Below are 19,874 nucleotides of genomic sequence, written 5' to 3' on the forward strand. Positions count from 1 at the left end.
ATGTATACACCGCAGCCCCGTCTCCTGTGATGTCTATACTGCACCTCCTTCTCCTGTGATGTATACACCGCAGCCCCGTCTCCTGTGATGTCTATACTGCACCTCCTTCTCCTGTGATGTATACACCGCAGCCCCGTCTCCTGTGATGTCTATACCAGCTCCCCCATGTTTCCTGTGATGTATATACGGCAGCACCATGTCTCATGTATATACGGCAGCACCATGTTTCCTGTGATGTCAACACTACAGTCCCGTCTCCAGTGATGTCTATACCACAGCCCCGTCTCCTGTGATGTCTATATTGCAGCCACCATGTCTTCTGTGATGTCAACACTGCAGCCCTATGTCTCCTGTGATGTATATACGGCAGCACTATGTCTCCTGTGATGTATATAAAGTAGCCCCATGTCTCCTTTGATCTAAATACTGCAACACCATGTCTCCTCTGATGTCTATACCGATGCCGCATGTCTCCTCTGATGTCCATATCACAGCCATGATATCCTCCTTTGATGTCTATATCACAGTCCCCATGTCTTGTGCAATGTATATACTGCAGCCCTTGTGTCTCCTGTCATGTATATTTTCCAGCCCCGATGTTTCCTATGTGATGTATATAGAACAATCTTCCTGTCTCCTATGTGTTGTATATACAACAGTTTCGATGTCGCCTATGTAAATGTAACTAGAGCAGTCACAGTCTCTCCTATGTTTTGTATATACAGGAGTATCTGTGTCTCCTATGTGATGTATATACACCAATCTTGGTGCCTCCTATGTGATGTATGCAGCAGTTTCCCATATGTGATGTATATTGGAGATCGTCCACTGCTTGAGTTCTATAAATGTTACATAAGCAGTGATGAACTTCCCACTCTGAGGAGACCTGCAGTGTAATATACATCTTTGTTCAGTACGACTTACTACTGCTAGTTCTTTACAAAACTTATCGCCAAAAGTTGCCTGCACCTCTTGGAAAAGCAGTTGCGAGTAGCAACATCATCAATATACCCTAACATCGTCGCACCAAAGAGAAGTAGTCCCAGTCATCACATTAGGGGTAAGTTAAATATTTGACCAAATATAGAGAGATAAGTTTCAAGTTGATAATTCTGGACGGCCCCCAAGTGATGGTATTAAATATCCAAATGGACCTTGGCAGAAAAAAGGTTCCACAACCCTGCCTTAGACAAAGAATTCATCAAAACAAAATATTAAAAATAAGCAATATTTTATTATAATTACCCAAACCCACTGCTTATGTAAGCTTTGGGTGTTCTTTATGCTGAATTAAAGGTGGTGCAAGGTCCTTTTGCCTGTTATAAATATCCTTTACATTTATTTAAGAGGTTTTCTTTTTTCATGGTACATTAGCTCCAAGTCTTGAAGTACTTGAAAACAACAAAAGCATCCCTACTGACCTGCTGCCAACTCTTCGCTGCCACCCAGTCCATCTTTGTTGACAAGGCTGCAAGTACATGACTGCTGCAGCCAATTATTGAGCTCAGAGGTTCTATGACATTGTCACCGGCAGGACCGCCGAGCCCATCGATTTGCGGCAGAAGTCACAAGCTGTCAACATGAAGTCACTGATGCAACCATTTCAACACAGGCAAGTGGGGAGCATCGAATGGAGCTGCAATGGGGTAGGGAAGCTGACATTTTCAAACAGTTCACACTTGCATGAAAACTAGAAAACCACTTTAATATTATAGAGCAAATAAAAGTGCCTTAATGCAGAGAAATGTATTCACATAGGATGGATGTGTGTACTTTATTCATTGTCACAGTTGGATGGTCAATGAACAAAGGCATGCATTCCAGTCTGCTTCCGATACGATTCCATAATTGCACTTTACTGAGCATGATTCTCCACTGCTTGTGCCAAAATTGGGAAAGAGACTCCTCCACTTTTCTTTCTCCAGTGATTTTCAAACAATGGTGATTCCTTATGAACACGGGTACAAAAAAAGCACAAATGGAGTAGGCCACGGCAGAAAGCGGCACTTGTTAGTCCACAATTGTAGTACCTCACAGAAATCACAGTACAAGTCTGAGCCTCTAAGTACATATAAACCATATCCTATTTTTTTTTTTTTTTTTTTAATTCTTATACTTTTCTGCCATCTTGAAGGTTAAGCACCCCGGTCAGTAAAATGCACAGTGATATGTGCTCCAGTGAAGAATACGGGACTGTTCACATTTGCTGTCATTTCCTACTGCTGTCCCTGAGTGATGCTCATACAATTCTTATGCACATTCAAAGGGACTAAAGAAGCTTCATAAAGTAGTTCATGTGTCAGAGAAATGGAGGCATCCCTGTTTTTGTGTTTGGTGAAGTCTGATAGAACATTCAAAGTACCAAAAACGTTTGCTTTGTGTTGGAGTGTCACTATTATTACTTGGTTAATAACCTTAAAATGTTGCACGTTGTACACAGTAGCTACAATCCTCAACAGAGACAAAGCATATAGGCCTCAATGAGATAAAGACAATCACATCTTACAAATAAATTTAAATTATGTACATTTCTATCCATATACATATGAAAGTCTGCTAATATACAAATAATCTGTACAGGGTTGATCACAGGTTCAGTCATTAGTCTTTAAATAACAGACATTGTACGCACTCACACACAAACGCTTAAAAAAGTCCAAATGAGTGAGTGACTAGTAATGCAGAGGCACTGGTGCAAAATGCTCACGCCTCTTCCTGGGAGCAGGATTTCTGGAGTGGGAAGCTGTGGAGCAGAAGAAGTCTTATCGACGATAGTGGTTGGGAGCATCTGCAAACATGTACTTCAGTCTGTAGGCTTCTGCCAAAAGGAGGCCAATTTCTTCGTTGCCCCAATGGATTGTAGGCAAGTTCTGGAGCAACATAAGTAATCCCTAAGAGAAAAGAAAAATTATATTTTTATATATAAAACTTAAATATATATTGTTTTAAGCTGAGTTGACCTGTAAAGGGTTTGACTTAACTTTAAGAGTAACTGGCGCACAAAAAAATTAGTTAAGTACTTTTAAAAATCCCTTCTCTCCCCTGATTCTGCCACTGTTTTCCTTTTTGTGCTGCATCGCTGCAATGCAAAGATATACTTGCTTTTGGAGAGCAGTATGTGAAACTTCGGCTTGCAGCCAACTGGGTGTTTCTGCAGAGTCTTTTGTCGGGCCTACACTTTAAACCTGCCCTCTCAGATGCTGCCAATTAGTAGCTTTCTTTTTTTTTTTTGTTGATGTTTGTCTTGTATGTGTTTTTTTATATAAATCTATCAATTAAAGGTTATATTTTAATATTTTTGTTTAAAGTACTTTTTGCCCATTGGGAATCCTTTCAAACACAGATTGGCAGCATCTGAGTCAGCTAGACTGCCAGATTAGCTGCCAAGCTGTGGTTAGCAGTGTCTGAAAGTGTTGGGTAAAAGCGCACATCCCCCCTGAAAAAATGCCCAGTTCGACGGCAAGCAGAGATTTCACATACTGCACTCCAAATGTAACAAATGTGAATATTACTGCAATGGTTTCACGCAGAGCAGACAAAATAGCACAAGGCTTTTTACTAGGTATTTAACAACATTTTTTGAGCAAGTGACAGGTCTTATTTAACCACTTGCAGAATGTTCACTGTATATGCCACAATTTCGAATAGAGGGAGTTCTCCCTCTGGGAGACCCAAGTGGTGGCCACCATATCCAGCTGAGAATGAAGAGTAGTGATCTTGCACATGCATTACTGTCAATCTACACAACTCAATAAAAAGTTACAGAAATAAAAACATCTTCAGGACTTTTCATTCAGTTGCAATGGAGCATCTGGATGCTGGCACCAAATTTATCAGGTGGATTGGGAGTCTGTTCTCCAGAGGAGTGGAATTCCCACCTATCAGATGCAGATGTCTTATCTTAAAAGTATTGCCATACATTTTCAGAGTGGGTAAACCCTGTAAGCTGGTCATGCATGTAAAGATTGTCATCTGATCCACAAACATTTCATCAAAGGTAAGATCTGTCAACAAAAATAAAGACACTACAGTAAGGGTACCGTCACACAGTGAAATTTTCATCGCTACGACGGCACGATTCGTGACGTTCTAGCGATATCGTTACGATATCGCTGTGTCTGACACGCTACTGCGATCAGACATCACGCTGAGAATCATACGTCGTAGCAGATCGTTTGGAACTTTCTTTCGTCGCTTGATCACCCGCTGACATCGCTGGATCGTTGTGTGTGACACCGATCCAGCGATGTGTTCGCTTGTAACCAGGGTAAACATCGGGTAACTAAGCGCAGGGCCGCGCTTAGTAACCCGATGTTTACCCTGGTTACCAGCGTAAATGTAAAAAAAACAAACAGTACATACTCACATTCCGGTGTCTGTCCTCCGGCGTCTCAGCTTCTCTGCACTGTGAGCGCCTGCCGGCCGGAAAGCGGGCACAGCGGTGACGTCACCGCTCTGCTTTCCGGCTATGGTGCTTACACAGTGCAGAGAAGCAGAACGCCGGGGGACAGACACCGGAATGTGAGTATGTACTGTTTGTTTTTTTTACGTTTACGCTGGTAACCAGGGTAAACATCGGGTTACTAAGCGCGGCCCTGCGCTTAGTAACCCGATGTTTACCCTGGTTACCCGGGGACTTCGGCATCGCTCCAGCGCCGTGATTGCAAAGTGTGACCGCAGTCTACGACGCTGGAGCGATAATCATACGACGCTGCGACGTCACGGATCGTGCCGTCGTAGCGATGAAAATGGCACTGTGTGACGGTACCCTAATAGGGAAGATCTTTGGAGAAAAGTTGGAATGAAAGCTACAATTTGCATTAACGGTTTTGGAGAGTAATCCCTTTCCCGATGCTTTCACCAGCCATGTAGAAATTCTTATTTACGACCAAAATCTTACATGCTGATAGAAAGTTTTCCCTACTGTAGTAGGTGTATGGCCAGCTTTAGAGTACAAGTAAAAGAAATGTATCATCAGAAAATGAAGCACTATGTGAATAAGATCCCTACTACAAAAGGTTTTTAGTGTTGTTTTGTACGTCACTACTCTGAAATATTCCGGCTTTCAAATTGGACAAAAGAGCAGAAAATTGTTCATGGCAGCTCATTTGTCATCTTGGCTATAGGTTTTTAGAGAAGAAGTCTCTTATTACAGCAGAGAAATGTATGCCAGCTCTATTCTACTCCTAGGGGCCTAGATAAGGCAGGACAGCCAACACTATAGAGCTAGGTCCCGTAGGCATTCTCCTTACACTTTGGTCTATGGAGGAAGGGCATCAATTCCTGGAGACTGAACAGTCACCGGTACAATAAACTCCTCAGTCGAGCTGCTAGAAAGCACAAATCATGTCATACCCTCTATCCCAACAATAAAAGAATGCCCAAGGAAGATTAAAAAACTACAATATTTTAAACAATAAACACATTAATTCTCGTCTATGAACTTATATCTTATTAACAAAACTCTAAATTAAATGAGAAAATTCCTCTAATATTTCTAGACCCACAGAGAATGTATCGCCTGATTTTATAATACACTGCACACATAATTAAATGATTATTACACAAATCTTTAGTTTCAAATCCATATCAGGATGGCTGAATATTCCTTCTTGAAAAATATTTGGACTGATAAGATAATGAGCACTTTAGTCCAGCTTAAGACTGTGTATTTATGAGATAAACCCAAGGTCTGCCCACTACTGTACAACACTTCAAAATCGGCCCCAGAGTGTTGTAGCCAGTCAGCGGTGCCGTCAGAGCCACAAGAAACAATGTGTACTGCGTACCTCCTCCACTGCTGAGCTCTCACGCTACACTGGACAAGCTACACTAAAAGGAGCTTGTCAATTAGTCAAGATGCAAACGAGATTGAGATTAGCTCACGAATTTACTGAACTCAACACTTAATATCAAGCATGGAATACTTTCAAAAAGGATATGTACATTGTGACTTGGATTTTCAAAAGAAGTACATCAGCCTCAACTAGCCTATGAGAGCTATTTAAAGGGTACCTATGAGTTCACAAGATAATGATGATAGTGTAGAATTCTGCACTATAATAATTTTTATAAATCACTCTTTTAGCAGTTTGTGCTGATAAATCAGAGTACAGTACTGCCCAAAATCCTGCTTGTCACTTATTTACCTCTTTCAGTGCAGGTGTGAGCACTTTGAAATCCTATGACACTGGCTCCCACTGTCACAACTCTGTTGTCAGGTATCCTGGGACCAGGGGCTCCTTGCCTGTCCCTAACAAAAGGGGCACCCTAACTCGCCCTGTTCTCTGGATTACTTCTGATGGTGAAGATGCTGGGGCCACATACCTTGCCTTAGCTCCTGAATCTGCCCTCAGTCTGTACCCTTCCCCCACCCAGGGAAGAGGGGAGTATTAGTGCACTGTAATACACCAACCAGACTAACAAGCTAATATGAATAGGGGTAACAAAAAATACCAGACAAATATACACACATAAACAACAGAAGGGATGCACAGGGGAGTGGAGGCTGGGGTTAAACTAAAGTAGAAGAAAGGGAATTATCACACACTCAAAACCTAGCAACAGTCACAGATAAACCCACCAAACACCTTCTCCAATAATAACCACCAACAACCTCCAGCCATGCAGCATAAGCTACTCTGACAATGAGTGCTAGCCAGGGCCCAGCTTATATGGGAGATTGGAGGGGCTAACAGTGCACAGCTGAAGGCCTGAATGCTCCAGGAGCTCTCAACACAACAGATTAACTCCTGCACTGCTAAAAGAAATGTACACCGTTTAATAAGAAGGTCAAGTGCTTCTAATCAGTGCAAGAGTAGGAGAAATCAGACGCTGTAGTCTTCTGGTTCCACACTGAATATGGTAGCCTACCATCAGGAGAAGAATACTGCTTAGTTTAGTGTACTACGGGCAATTCTGGCTGTATGTGATCAACAAAAATCGCTAATAAAGTGATTTACAAAAATTATGATATTGCAGAGTTCTACATTTTTCAGGTGAAACCCTATGTAAGCTTTAATAATGTACGCAACTTGCATTGTGAAATCTGGTGACAGATTCTCTTAAAGGTTTAGATAAAGAAGGCATGTATCTATATGTACTGTAGCTTCCTCTAAGCGTTACTAACAATTCCTACAAGCATAAGATGGAAGAGTTCCCATACCTTGCCATAACTGAAGATAGTGAAATATATTATGCGCTTTTATGATTTCAGACTGCATTGTCCTTCAATGTGAATACAAACAAGAAATCAGAGGAGTCATGTTGCATTTGAGGTTCAAAGGGGAATCTAGAACTATACTTAATAAACAAATATTTGTATATTTTTGGAGTTTTTAAAGGAATATCTATTATTATGTTACGATGATTTTACGTAACAAATGTGTAAAGGGTTATTTTTTTTATAAGTAATTTTCTGTTTATTTTTGCATATATTATTAGGAATTTATCAGGCATGCAATTTTATACTCTAGACTTTAACAAAAGACAACTGCAATAAAATGCACCAAATGTATTAAGTGGTGCACTGCTGCACTGGAAAGGTGATCTCCGTCTTATAAGACCAAGCAACTTTGGAGTAAGTGGCAATGCAACTTCCTGCTCTGCTTACACAGCACTCAATAAATGCTCTTTATACAGCATCAGTAGGGATGGTAAATAAACTGTTTCTACCTTCTTCATAGGGAGTCAAGATTGTCTTACAGCTCTCTCTGCTCTCCTGCACTTTGAGAGGTTCAGCAGACCAAAAAATAGTTCAAAGTGCACATATGACCCACCATAATCCAGCAATCCATCGGCTGCATGTGGTGTGGGATCAGCTTCTGAGCCCACTCCATACATCGGACCCTATCTAAGATGTACTATTATGGGTTACGTCGGGAAGGGGTTAACCAAATAAATACATGTTATGTATGTATATTATTGAACCATGTATTCAGTACTTACCTGAAAATCTTCTTCATCTAGAATTTCTTTACGCCATTTAATTAGAAATGCAGCACAAACATAAAGGTGGAAATGGGAAAATCCTTCTGGTTCTGCCTGTGAATGTGGTTAAATTAACATCCATTACTTACATGGAAACTTCCATTTTTCTTATTTATGGCACTTTTTGGAAGCATTAGAAATCATTAATGTAGTTTAACAATAAAGTAGTTAAATGCAGAACACAGTTAGAATGGGTCCGGACTGCTGGTCGCCGCACTTATCACTATGGCTGTAGAGAACTTGTGAGAATAAGGCTGGTTTCACACTTGCGTTTTGATCTGCCGCATTTTAAAAAAAAAACGCATGTGGTGAAAAAACGCATGTAAATGCGTGCAAACGCTGCGTTTTTTAGACGCATGCGTTTTTGCTCCCAAAAAAAAAACGCGGGAAAACGCGGCGTTTTCCCGCGTTTACATGCGTTTTTTCCCGCGTTTGCGCTTTTGAAACGCATGCTGAGAAGTGTGTGACAGCTGCCAATCATCAAAATCAACTAGAAAACACACTATTAATAGAATTAGCTAGGGTTAGGGTTAGGATCCCTAGGGTTAGGGGTAGCTTTTTATTAGAAGAATGTCCTGGTCACCAGGTCACTGATAAGCCACCCCCCACCATCAAGGTGATAAAGGGATCCAAACCCTAACCCTACCCCTACCCCTAAGGATCCAAACCCTAACCCTACCTCTACCCCTAACCCTAGGGATCCAAACCCTAACCCTACCCCTAACCCTAGGGATCCAAACCCTAACCCTAACCCTACCCCTAGCCATAACCCTTGGGATCCTAACCCTAACCCTAGGGATCCTATCCCTAACCCTAAGGGTTAGGATCCTAACCCTATCCCTAAGGGTTAGGATCCCTAGGGTTACTAGGGATCCTAACCTTAGGGTTAGGGTTAGGTTTAGGATCCCTAGTAACCCTAGGGTTAGGGTTTTCTTGTTTTTTCTTGTGGTTAGGGTTAGGGTTTTCTTGTTTTTTCTTGTGTTTAGGGTTAGGGTTTTCTTGATTTTTCTTGTGTTTTTCGGTAAAAACGCATGCGTTTACATAGACAGCAATGCATTTTTTTGCCGCGAATAAACACATGCGTTTTTTTGCGGCAAAAAACGCCGCTAGAAATTACTACATGTTGCATTTCTGCAAATGAACGCACGCGTCAAAAAACGCATGCGTTGCCGAAAACGCGTCAAAACGCACGCTAAAAAACGCATGCGTTTTTTAATGTTAAGTATGGGTCATTCCACATCAAGTGGACCAGTTTTAAAAATCGTCCCCACTCGACCTTCTCCGATTTTGCTGAAATTTTACAAGGATGTACATGTATGTTTGAAAAGAGGTTCTGTAAATTTTTAGGGCCAGATCTCAAATACATTGGGCACTGTTGACCTTTCACTGGAGGTTCCACCAAACCTGCGGCTTCAGCTAAGAGGATTTTGCAAACTTTGGCACATAGCCATTAGAGTTCTATACTGGCTATGAGGCTGAAATTTGGCATACTAGCTCAACTTTTGCTGCTAAACACGATAAAATTATTACCGGCTATGACAAAACAATATTTCGGCCGCAATTTTGTGTCAAAGTAGCTTGAAAAACGCGTCGCATAAAATTTATGCCAAACTTTGCCCATATATAACTCAAGACCAAAAACCAATAGTAACTGGTGCTTTGCCCTGTACACCAAACATCTACATGACTTTGCATTGCTGCAATATCACGGTCAAAGCATATGTATTTGTGGAAATATTCACACCCACATATGATGAAAAACTTAAAAAAAACGAATTTTGCCTATTTTTAGGTCACATTTCTCAAAAAGGGTACCCCTAAAATATATCATTAGAAAGAGCACATTATTCTCTACAAGGATCATTGGTTTTTTTTTTGGAGTCTCTCCGTTTAAGAAATGAAAAATGCCACTGAACATGGTGTTATTTATTAATACGCAATGAATGGTAACTGCACTATTCAAACCCTTGCGTTGGTCCATGGTGGTTATACCGCAACCAATTCCCTAAGAATTGGTATTATAATCCTATTAAGAATTGTAATAATGCTGTCTTTCGAGAATTGGCAGCCCCATCGCCTAGGAGCCATGGCCGATAGCCGTGCAAGGCGAGCCTCGGGCGGTCTCTTTATCGCAGGTTCCGAAGCCTGAGGGTGGGTGTCTTTGCCTAGGATCCCAAGCCTAATATTGGGTATCTTTTGTTGGTTCCCAAGCCATAATGTTCAGTCTAAGTGGTCTGGAATTGTTGCTGAATTTGCAACATAATCGGTTCAGAGAAGGTGTATTGTCGGCCCATTGCTGTTGCAGCTGGTGCTGGAATTATTGCAATGATTGACTGCTCGGGAATCCAGCATGTATCATTTCTCACAGGCCAGTGAAAGAAGCTAGCTGGTCCATGAGGATGCATAAAATTTATTAATGCATCATGCTTGTCGACTGAAATTTCAGAAATATTTCCAATCCACCAGTTCCTATCGTAAATGCAGGCAATGTATTGCCCTGGCTGGAGGTTTGCAATTGGCACAAAAGGCATTTCTGATCTGACAGATCTATCTACATGGGCAATGAAAGATGATGGGTCATTTGACACCCTTGAAATGCAAATCTTTTGGTCATCAATTGGCACAAACTGGTGATTTTCTCTTGTTCCAGCAATTGTATGTCCATCTTTGAACCTTTCCTCTTGAACTACCCGTATTTCGTCAATTTTTTCTTTTGGAACAAAAAAAAACATGATTCCATGCAGTTGCTCGTTGCAAAAGTTGAATAAATCCACCGGGGTCAGTATTTGGTTTTTAGTTGGGCGCTGAAGACTGGCACGAGCTGCCAACCTCTTTGCTGTCCCTCCAATCCCATCACAGGGTGACTTTCCATGACTGGTACCAAAAAAAATTCCATTCAGCGCTGATATTGAAATCAGCATTGTGGTGGCACAAGTCGAGAAAAATTTTGAAATTTTTGTACTGGGCTGCAGATCCATCGCTGAGGTAGTGGATATGATGAATCCCATAGATGAGAGTCTTGAGATACTCCACAATTACTGTTAAGGAAGTGTGGACTGCAACCGTGTCATGTTGTGAGCAATCACTGATTATGCACAAGCTGATGTTCTGCGCAGCTTCACCATTTAACTCCTTGAAGTAAATTACAAATGGGTGTACTGTAGCTTGACTATTTTCCCAGTGGAAACCTTGAATGGCATCTTGAACAATAAATGAGTAATTTTCAGCAAAGTCCATAAGGATCACAAGATCTCCAGGTCTTAGATTTTCCTTCAACGATTTCAGATAGCAACTTTGATGCTTGGCGAAGTAGTAGTGATGGCTACAAAGTTTAGAAATTTTCAAAACCAATTCTTCAATGAAATCTTCTATAGTCAGTTGTTTGGTATCAAGAGTGTCTCGATCAGTGTGAATCCACTGTTTGAACTCAATAATATCTTCAGGGTCACTGTTGACAAACACATTGACTAGAAATTCTTTTAAAACTTCAGGACCCGGGCATTTATCACAACGGCCAAGCATACAGTCCTTGGATTCAATTCCACAGACCATTTTGCATATGAGCTCTTTGTAGTCATCATTGATTGGGCATGCTGCAAGCATTAGTTTGACATTTTGGTGAATGGTACACACACAAACGGAATGTGTTCCAGCAGATCCAACGGTTACGCACCACTTTGGCCGAAGCTCACAAAACTTGGAAAATCCAATTTCAGGGCCATTCCGATTCCGATAGGCAACAAACATTTCCCTCATATTGCTCAGTAATAGTCGCTTTTGCATCTGCTTTTTTTTCCCCTGCTATTCGCACTGATACATAGTCTTTTTTACCAGGGCACATTCGACTGAATTCATCATCCTCAAAAAATGCCTGCACCTTTTTCTTCACTTCCTCAGAAAGTTTCTTGCCACACTTGATTCTAGGTAAGGCTAAGATCCCATGTTCACATTTAAGCTTTCGAGCTTGTTTGACCATTCGTTCAGAGACACCGAAATTCGTCTGATATAGCCTTAGCGACTATTAGTCGCTACTATTAAAAGCGACTATTACTGAGCAATATGAGGGAAATGTTTGTTGCCTATCGGGATCGGAATGGCCCTGAAATTGGATTTTCCAAGTTTTGTGAGCTTCGGCCAAAGTAACCGTGCGTAACCGTTGGATCTGCTGGAAAACATTCCGTTTGTGTGTGTACCATTCACCAAAATGTCAAACTAATGCTTGCAGCATGCCCAATCAATGATGACTACAAAGAGCTCATATGCAAAATGGTCTGTGGAATTGAATCCAAGGACTGTATGCTTGGCCGTTGTGATAAATGCCTGGGTCCTGAAGTTTTAAAAGAATTTCTACTCAATGTGTTTGTCAACAGTGACCCTGAAGATATTATTGAGTTCAAAGAATGGATTCACACTGATCGAGACACGCTTGATACCAAACAACTGACTATAGAAGATTTCATTGAAGAATTGGTTTTGAAAATTTCTAAACTTTGTAGCCATCACTACTACTTCGCCAAGCATCAAAGTTGCTATCTGAAATCGTTGAAGGAAAATCTGAGACCTGGAGAGCTTGTGATCCTTATGGACTTTGCTGAAAATTACTCATTTATTGTTCAAGATGTCATTCAAGGTTTCCACTGGGAAAATAGTCAAGCTACAGTACACCCATTTGTAATTTACTTCAAGGAGTTAAATGGTGAAGCTGCGCAGAACATCCGCTTGTGCATAATCAGTGATTGCTCACAACATGACAGTTGCAGTCCAAACTTTCTTAACAGTAATTGTGGAGTATCTCAAGACTCTCATCTATGGGATTCATCATATCCACTACCTCAGCGATGGATCTGCAGCCCAGTACAAAAATTTCAAAATTTTTCTCGACTTGTGCCACCACAATGCTGATTTCAATATCAGCGCTGAATGGAATTTTTTTTGGTACCAGTCATGGAAAGTCACCCTGTGATGGGATTGGAGGGACAGCAAAGAGGTTGGCAGCTCGTGCCAGTCTTCAGCGCCCAACTAAAAACCAAATACTGACCCCGGTGGATTTATTCAACTTTTGCAACGAGCAACTGCATGGAATCAAGTTTTTTTTTTGTTCCAAAAGAAAAAATTGACGAAATACGGGTAGTTCAAGAGGAAAGGTTCAAAGATGGACATACAATTGCTGGAACAAGAGAAAATCACCAGTTTGTGCCAATTGATGACCAAAAGATTTGCATTTCAAGGGTGTCAAATGACCCATCATCTTTCATTGCCCATGTAGATAGATCTGTCAGATCAGAAATGCCTTTTGTGCCAATTGCAAACCTCCAGCCAGGGCAATACATTGCCTGCATTTACGATAGGAACTGGTGGATTGGAAATATTTCTGAAATTTCAGTCGACGAGCATGATGCATTAATAAATTTTATGCATCCTCATGGACCAGCTAGCTTCTTTCACTGGCCTGTGAGAAATGATACATGCTGGATTCCCGAGCAGTCAATCATTGCAATAATTCCAGCACCAGCTGCAACAGCAATGGGCCGACAATACACCTTCTCTGAACCGATTATGTTGCAAATTCAGCAACAATTCCAGACCACTTAGACTGAACATTATGGCTTGGGAACCAACAAAAGATACCCAATATTAGGCTTGGGATCCTAGGCAAAGACACCCACCCTCAGGCTTCGGAACCTGCGATAAAGAGACCGCCCGAGGCTCGCCTTGCACGGCTATCGGCCATGGCTCCTAGGCGATGGGGCTGCCAATTCTCGAAAGACAGCATTATTACAATTCTTAATAGGATTATAATACCAATTCTTAGGGAATTGGTTGTGGTATAACCACCATGGACCAACGCAAGGGTTTGAATAGTGCAGTTACCATTCATTGCGTATTAATAAATAACACCATGTTCAGTGGCATTTTTCATTTCTTAAACGGAGAGACCAAAAAAAACCCCAATGATCCTTGTAGAGAATAATGTGCTCTTTCTAATGATATCAGAATTAATATATTTTAGGGGTACCCTTTTTGAGAAATTTGACCTAAAAATAGGCAAAATTCGTTTTTTTTAAGTTTTTCATCATATGTGGGTGTGAATATTTCCACAGATACATATGCTTTGACCGTGATACTGCAGCAATGGAAAGTCATGTAGATGTTTGGTGTACAGGGCAAAGCACCAGTTACTATTGGTTTTTGGTCTTGAGTTATATATGGGCAAAGTTTGGCATAAATTTTATGCGACGCGTTTTTCAAGCTACTTTGACACAAAATTGCGGCCGAAATATTGTTTTGTCATAGCCGGTAATAATTTTATCGTGTTTAGCAGCAAAAGTTGAGCTAGTATGCCAAATTTCAGCCTCATAGCCAGTATAGAACTCTAATGGCTATGTGCCAAAGTTTGCAAAATCCTCTTAGCTGAAGCCACAGGCTTGGTGGAACCTCCAGTGAAAGGTCAACAGTGCCCAATGTATTTGAGATCTGGCCCTAAAAATTTACAGAACCTCTTTTCAAACATACATGTACATCCTTATAAATTTTCAGCAAAATCGGAGACGGTCGAGTGGGGACCACTGGTCCACTTGACATGGAATGACCCGTATAGGAAAAAAAACGCATGCGTTTTTTAGCGCTAAAACGCTGCAGATCAAAACGCAAGTGTGAAACCAGCCTAAAAGGCATTAGTGATTAGTGTAAGGGCCTCCACACACATTAGACTTACATCAGCTGAACCTGCTGATAGCGACAGGTTCTGCAGATGGTCCAATGTGCACGGGGGCAGCAGCCGTCAAATGGTTGGGAGAGATGAAGATAGTGCCCGACTTCGGACTGCCGATAGCAGTGTTCTCCCTGAGATAAGCCGCCAGCTGATTTATCAGTGGGCAGCTTTCCCGTACAGAACACAGGAGTACTCGGCCAAATGAGCGTTCGTATATGTGAGTGTCAGCGGAGATGGCTGTCGGCCGAATGATTGACCGAAGTATTGTTCGACTGACAGCCATCTAGTGTGTAAGGCTGGCCTAAGAGGAGTAAAAAAAAATAAGCAAACCTACTCTTAGAAAGTAATTCAAGCTTACCAGATGCTGCTGGCCTGCTAGAATTTTGATGACCAAAAACAAGCAATTAGAAGTCAGAATGCCGTCAGTAAGCATTAGGCACACACCAGCGTTGACCTACCTGGTAAGTATCCCACAATCGTATCGTACATCTTAAAGGAAGTTCTCGCATTAGCAGATTGTTCATCCATCGAAAGGCAAATTGGAGGTATTCCACTTCATATTTTTGTAGATGGCTGTGTACCTGGCCTATTGTAACAGTAAGAAATTGCAACATGAGAGGGAGATGGTAAAGCTGCCTATATAATAGGTCTGCCAACAATATTATGCCAATCAAAGTCGCTTCCCCCCCAGTAGGGTGCCAGGTAAAAGTGCCAACCATAACAGTGTCGGCCAATAATGACTCTTATAATAGAGCCAGACAAAGATACTCCTCAAGATTGTGAGAAAAGCAGCTGATTTCACTTTTCATATGATATCCTCCTCTCATATCCAATAACTCCAATCGGAAGGTGCTGCATCACATGAAGTAACGTTCCCTGGTCATATAGGCCAAGTAAACCGCCAACAGAATTGACAGTTCAAAGTGCCTTGGTGGTAATGATACATGCTTGGGGATGGCAGTCATGATAGTCACTGGAGACTGGTGGCCAACCATTAGATCATAATGGAGAATCTAAGAACTGATCAGGGCCATCAGACCTTCCCTGAGGATTATCCTGGGGGAAACTGCAGACAGATCGGAGTCCTGCACTGTCAACTACTAAAAATACAATTGACACGTACAATATCTTAAAGATATATTACCTCAATGGCTATTAGCTGTGCTATTTAGAGTATTATCCAGTGAAAGGGCTTTTGACCTTCCGATTGCTGAGATCCAGTCCAGTTTAAAAAAATAAAGGCAAGTGTTATTATCACAAGTGACCCAGCAATAATATCAACGCACCATCAATTCGGCTCACAAGTTCTTCAAGGGCCTTCACATTCTTCTGAATTCCAGGCTGTGCAAATGTGTAGTTATCCTTAAGGGAAAAAAAACAATCTAGTTCATGTCGACACAGTTAAAGAGAACCCGTCATCAGAAATAAACAATATCAATAGACTGTTCTTTATTAATTTTTATGTTACAGTGAGCTCAATGTGGTGTAAAAATAAGAAACAGATACTTACTTATAAGATCCCAAGATCCCCTATCAAATCAGACGCGGTAGATTGGCGTGAAAAACTTCATAGGCCAGCAGACAGATTGTTTCAAACTGGTAGATGGCCTGAAAGTCTGTCATGATAGCATGCCATGTAGCATACTTTTTCGCCCATGTTCAAGTGTCTGACTTTACATACAGTGCTCAGCAAAATAAGTACACCCCAAAAGATTTAGCAGAAAATCTTTAGCTTCCTTTCAGAATCAACAATTTCTATGAGATACCATACTACAAAAATAGTCCCACAAATTTGGGACAATGTAATAAAAGTTATATTATTTACTTTAGTTTCATGTTATGGGTTAACAAAATGTTCAATTAAACTCAGTCTTGTCAAATTTTTGGAAATTGTTCTTGTGTTCCGTGAGATATTGTTTAAAAGCTTACTTTGCAAAGGCGGTGTACTAATTTATGCTGAGCACTATAAGTCAGACATATTCATAGCATTCTAGGTGTCTGCCAAATTAGGGTGAATTTGGCATATGACGGTAGTATTGGTAGGCGTAGCTTTTTATGATTTTGTAAGGAGCAGAATCCAGTAGTTCATCCCATTATGTTTTCATCCACACTTATTCTATTGTTTCAGTGATAGTGGTAACAAATGTAAGGAGTATATTTCTCTACATCTCAGGAGATCAGCAATTTTGCCTCCTCCTGCTCACAAGTCTCTTACTGTAAGGGTTTATGAATAGTTGTAGGTTTGTCACGATTTTGCCACGCAGTATTGTAAAATAAAAAAATTAGGATTCCTAGTTACCATTAAAATGAATAAGACACTTGAAATCTCGTGCACCCGTTTCTTATTGTTTCCTTGCAGTTTTTCACCAGATTCACCGGTGTCAATTTTAATGTCAACTTTTGCAGCAGATTTCACCCGTACAAATGACAGGGGAAAAATCAGCATCAAACACACATGTAAAAAAAAACACAAAAAAACATGTAAATAAAATGCAAAAAATATTTTTCCCTGCCAACAAATCAGGATTTGCAGCAGAATTTTCTGCTACAAGTCCTGAGCGTGTGCACATAACCTAAGCTTCTGGTATCTGGCTACAGCAGGCGCATCAGTAAACCAGGAATACTGAGCCACGTCCCCGGCCTCCCTGCTCTATTACTATTATATAACCTAGAACATAATGGATTATTATTGGACAATTTTATTAGGGGCTCGTGGTCAGCATTTTTGTTAAAATTAATATTTATTTTCAAATAAAAACTTGACCCCTTCCCCATTTACTTAAAGGGGTTGTTCACTACTTACAGAAAAATCTTAAGACTCACCTACTGGCCCAAAAACCAGAATATAAATAAGGACAGCGCCTCGCAAGTTGGTGAATTTGCATCACATTTATTCTGCCTCCAGTTGCGACATTTCGATCAAAAGAGATCGACCAGACGCTTCTCAGTACTGCTGCTGGCGTCCCATGGTGGTCTCCTGGCTTCTTCTTCCAGAGCTCATCAGGTGACTACTGCAGCCAAGGGGCCACTGTAGTGAAGTTGCTTGGCACAATCCAAAAAGAAGAGCTAAAAGACTGTCTTACATCTCGGACAAAAAGTGACTGCTGCAGGCAATCACTGGCTGCTGACAGACTTCAGCTCTCATTTGATGCCCCAAATCCAGGAGAGGAAGCCAAAAGACTAGCGCGGACACCATCAACAGTAGAGAGGACCTTTGGAGGTCCTCTAGGTTAGTGTGTTTTTTTTTTAGCACTGCAATTGATCATTTTTAAAAAAAATTTTGTTAGTAGTGGAAAACCCCTTTAACACCTTCCTGACATGTGAGCTAATAGTATGTCACAGATTGGTTCGCCATCAATGGAGGGGGCTGGAGAGCTGAGCTCACTTCATACCAGTGAGACGTTGGCTGCTTTACACAGGCGACACCTTCCTATAACAGCAGCGACTGGTGCGAGCGGTCACTGCTCAATTATTGAAACTCGCTGTATATCTTTGACAGGGGCATCCTACTGACCCCCCACAACGAGATCATGGGGAAATGATAGTTTGTCATGGCAACCCGGGGCTGCTGAAGGCTTCCAAATTTGTCCTCTTATGAATCCCATCCTGTGGAGAATGTCATTATAACTACGTACTGCAATACAGTTGGAAAAATAAAGATAAACAAAAAAGTAACAAAAAAAAAATACAAAATTAAAAACAAAATCAATCCACTCTCACCTTTAATAATAATAACAAATATGCACATGTGGTATCGCTGTACAATTCTTACAATAATGCATGGTGAATTAATATTACGACAAGAAAAGTGAACTTTGAACATTTAATAAGTAGAAAAGGAATCTTTATCAAAACAGCAGGCAGGAAATGATAAACGTTGAGAATGCAGCTCTGTTCAGCAGATCATTAAGGAAACCTTTGCTGTCGCTGCTGTTTGGACGGTGCAGGGATAGAGAAGACCTCAATCCATCGTCCCTTTAGCAGGGAGGAGGAGAGGAACCGTCCGCCTCCTTGTACCATCCGCTCTTAATAGTGGTGGTGCAGTGGGGGCCGCTCGGACGCCACGTTGTAAAGTGCCTCTGAACAGCCGAGGGTAAAACCTGGTGGTCAGGGCTGAATGTCCGGCAATAGGCCTGGCTGCAGAAGAGGATACTGAAGGTGAAACTCCAGTGCTCGTCTGATAAGGGAGGGGGAGATCGGTGCCCTTGAAGGGGCCCGTCGCCCCTAAAAATCAGCTCAGGCAGTGGCTTCCCACGTCGCAGGAGAGGATACGGAGAGGTGAAACTCCCGTGCTCGCCTGTTGTTGGTTCGGGGGAGATCGGAACATGAAAGAATCCGTCGCCCCCTTCGTCCCTTGTAAAAGGTAAAAGTAAGAAGAGTTCTTTGGGTCTGAATAGCAGACCAGTCCGTGTGCCTCCTACGGTCACTAAGCAAGAACTGGTTAGCTGGGAGCCAGCAGGAGGGTGTATACTGCAGGGGAGGAGCTAACTTTCTTTGTTTTCACTTAGTGTCAGCCTCCTAGTGGCAGCAGCAGCATACACCACGGTCTGTGTCCCCCAATGAGGCAAAGGAGAAAATAACAAATATGCACATGTGGTATCGCTGTACAATTCTTACAATAATGCATGGTGAATTAATATTACGACAAGAAAAGTGAACTTTGAACATTTAATAAGTAGAAAAGGAATCTTTATCAAAACAGCAGGCAGGAAATGATAAACGTTGAGAATGCTTAAACTAGAGGGAATCCGTCAGCAGGTTTTGCTATTTAATCTCAAAGCAACGTAATAGTAGAAGCAGAGAGCCTGATTTCAGGGATATGTCACTTGCTCAGCAGCTTGTTGTAGTTTCAATACAATCAGTGTTTTATCAGCATGAGATGATCACTGCCTGACTAGGTCCCATGTGGATACCAGTCAGACTAATCTGGGTAACCCCGACCCCTTCACTGATTTTGTACTGTCAGCAACCTGAAGAAGATGCTAGTCAGGAGTGTTGGTGAGGTTATAAGAGCCCAGCATTCATAAGCCATGTTCACACTTTGCGGGTTTTTGCCGTGGATCCGCAGCGTCTCTGCAGCCGCAGGTCCGCAGCAGTTTCCATTGCGTTTACATTTACATGTAAACCCTATGGAAACCGCAATCCGCTGTGCACATGCTACGGGAAAAACCGC

The 19,874-nt window shown here is 41.5% G+C and overlaps 1 protein-coding gene across 1 annotated transcript in view; it reads right to left on the reverse strand.

Moving 5' to 3' along the window:
- Positions 1-1,214: 1,214 nt before the first annotated feature.
- The window catches only part of TBC1D22B (TBC1 domain family member 22B), a 62,804-nt gene continuing 44,144 nt past the window's right edge, over positions 1,215-19,874 (reverse strand). Inside the window, exons 10-13 of the mRNA XM_077295212.1 lie at positions 15,988-16,063; positions 15,160-15,287; positions 7,948-8,043; positions 1,215-2,891 (exon numbers count right to left, since the gene is read on the reverse strand). Of these exons, the coding sequence (XP_077151327.1) occupies positions 2,763-2,891; positions 7,948-8,043; positions 15,160-15,287; positions 15,988-16,063 (429 nt within the window). The 3' untranslated portion in view covers positions 1,215-2,762. The remainder of the gene's footprint in view (positions 2,892-7,947; positions 8,044-15,159; positions 15,288-15,987; positions 16,064-19,874) is intronic.

Source organism: Ranitomeya variabilis, chromosome 3 (assembly GCF_051348905.1).
Source record: "Ranitomeya variabilis isolate aRanVar5 chromosome 3, aRanVar5.hap1, whole genome shotgun sequence".
Lineage (NCBI taxonomy): Eukaryota > Metazoa > Chordata > Amphibia > Anura > Dendrobatidae > Ranitomeya > Ranitomeya variabilis.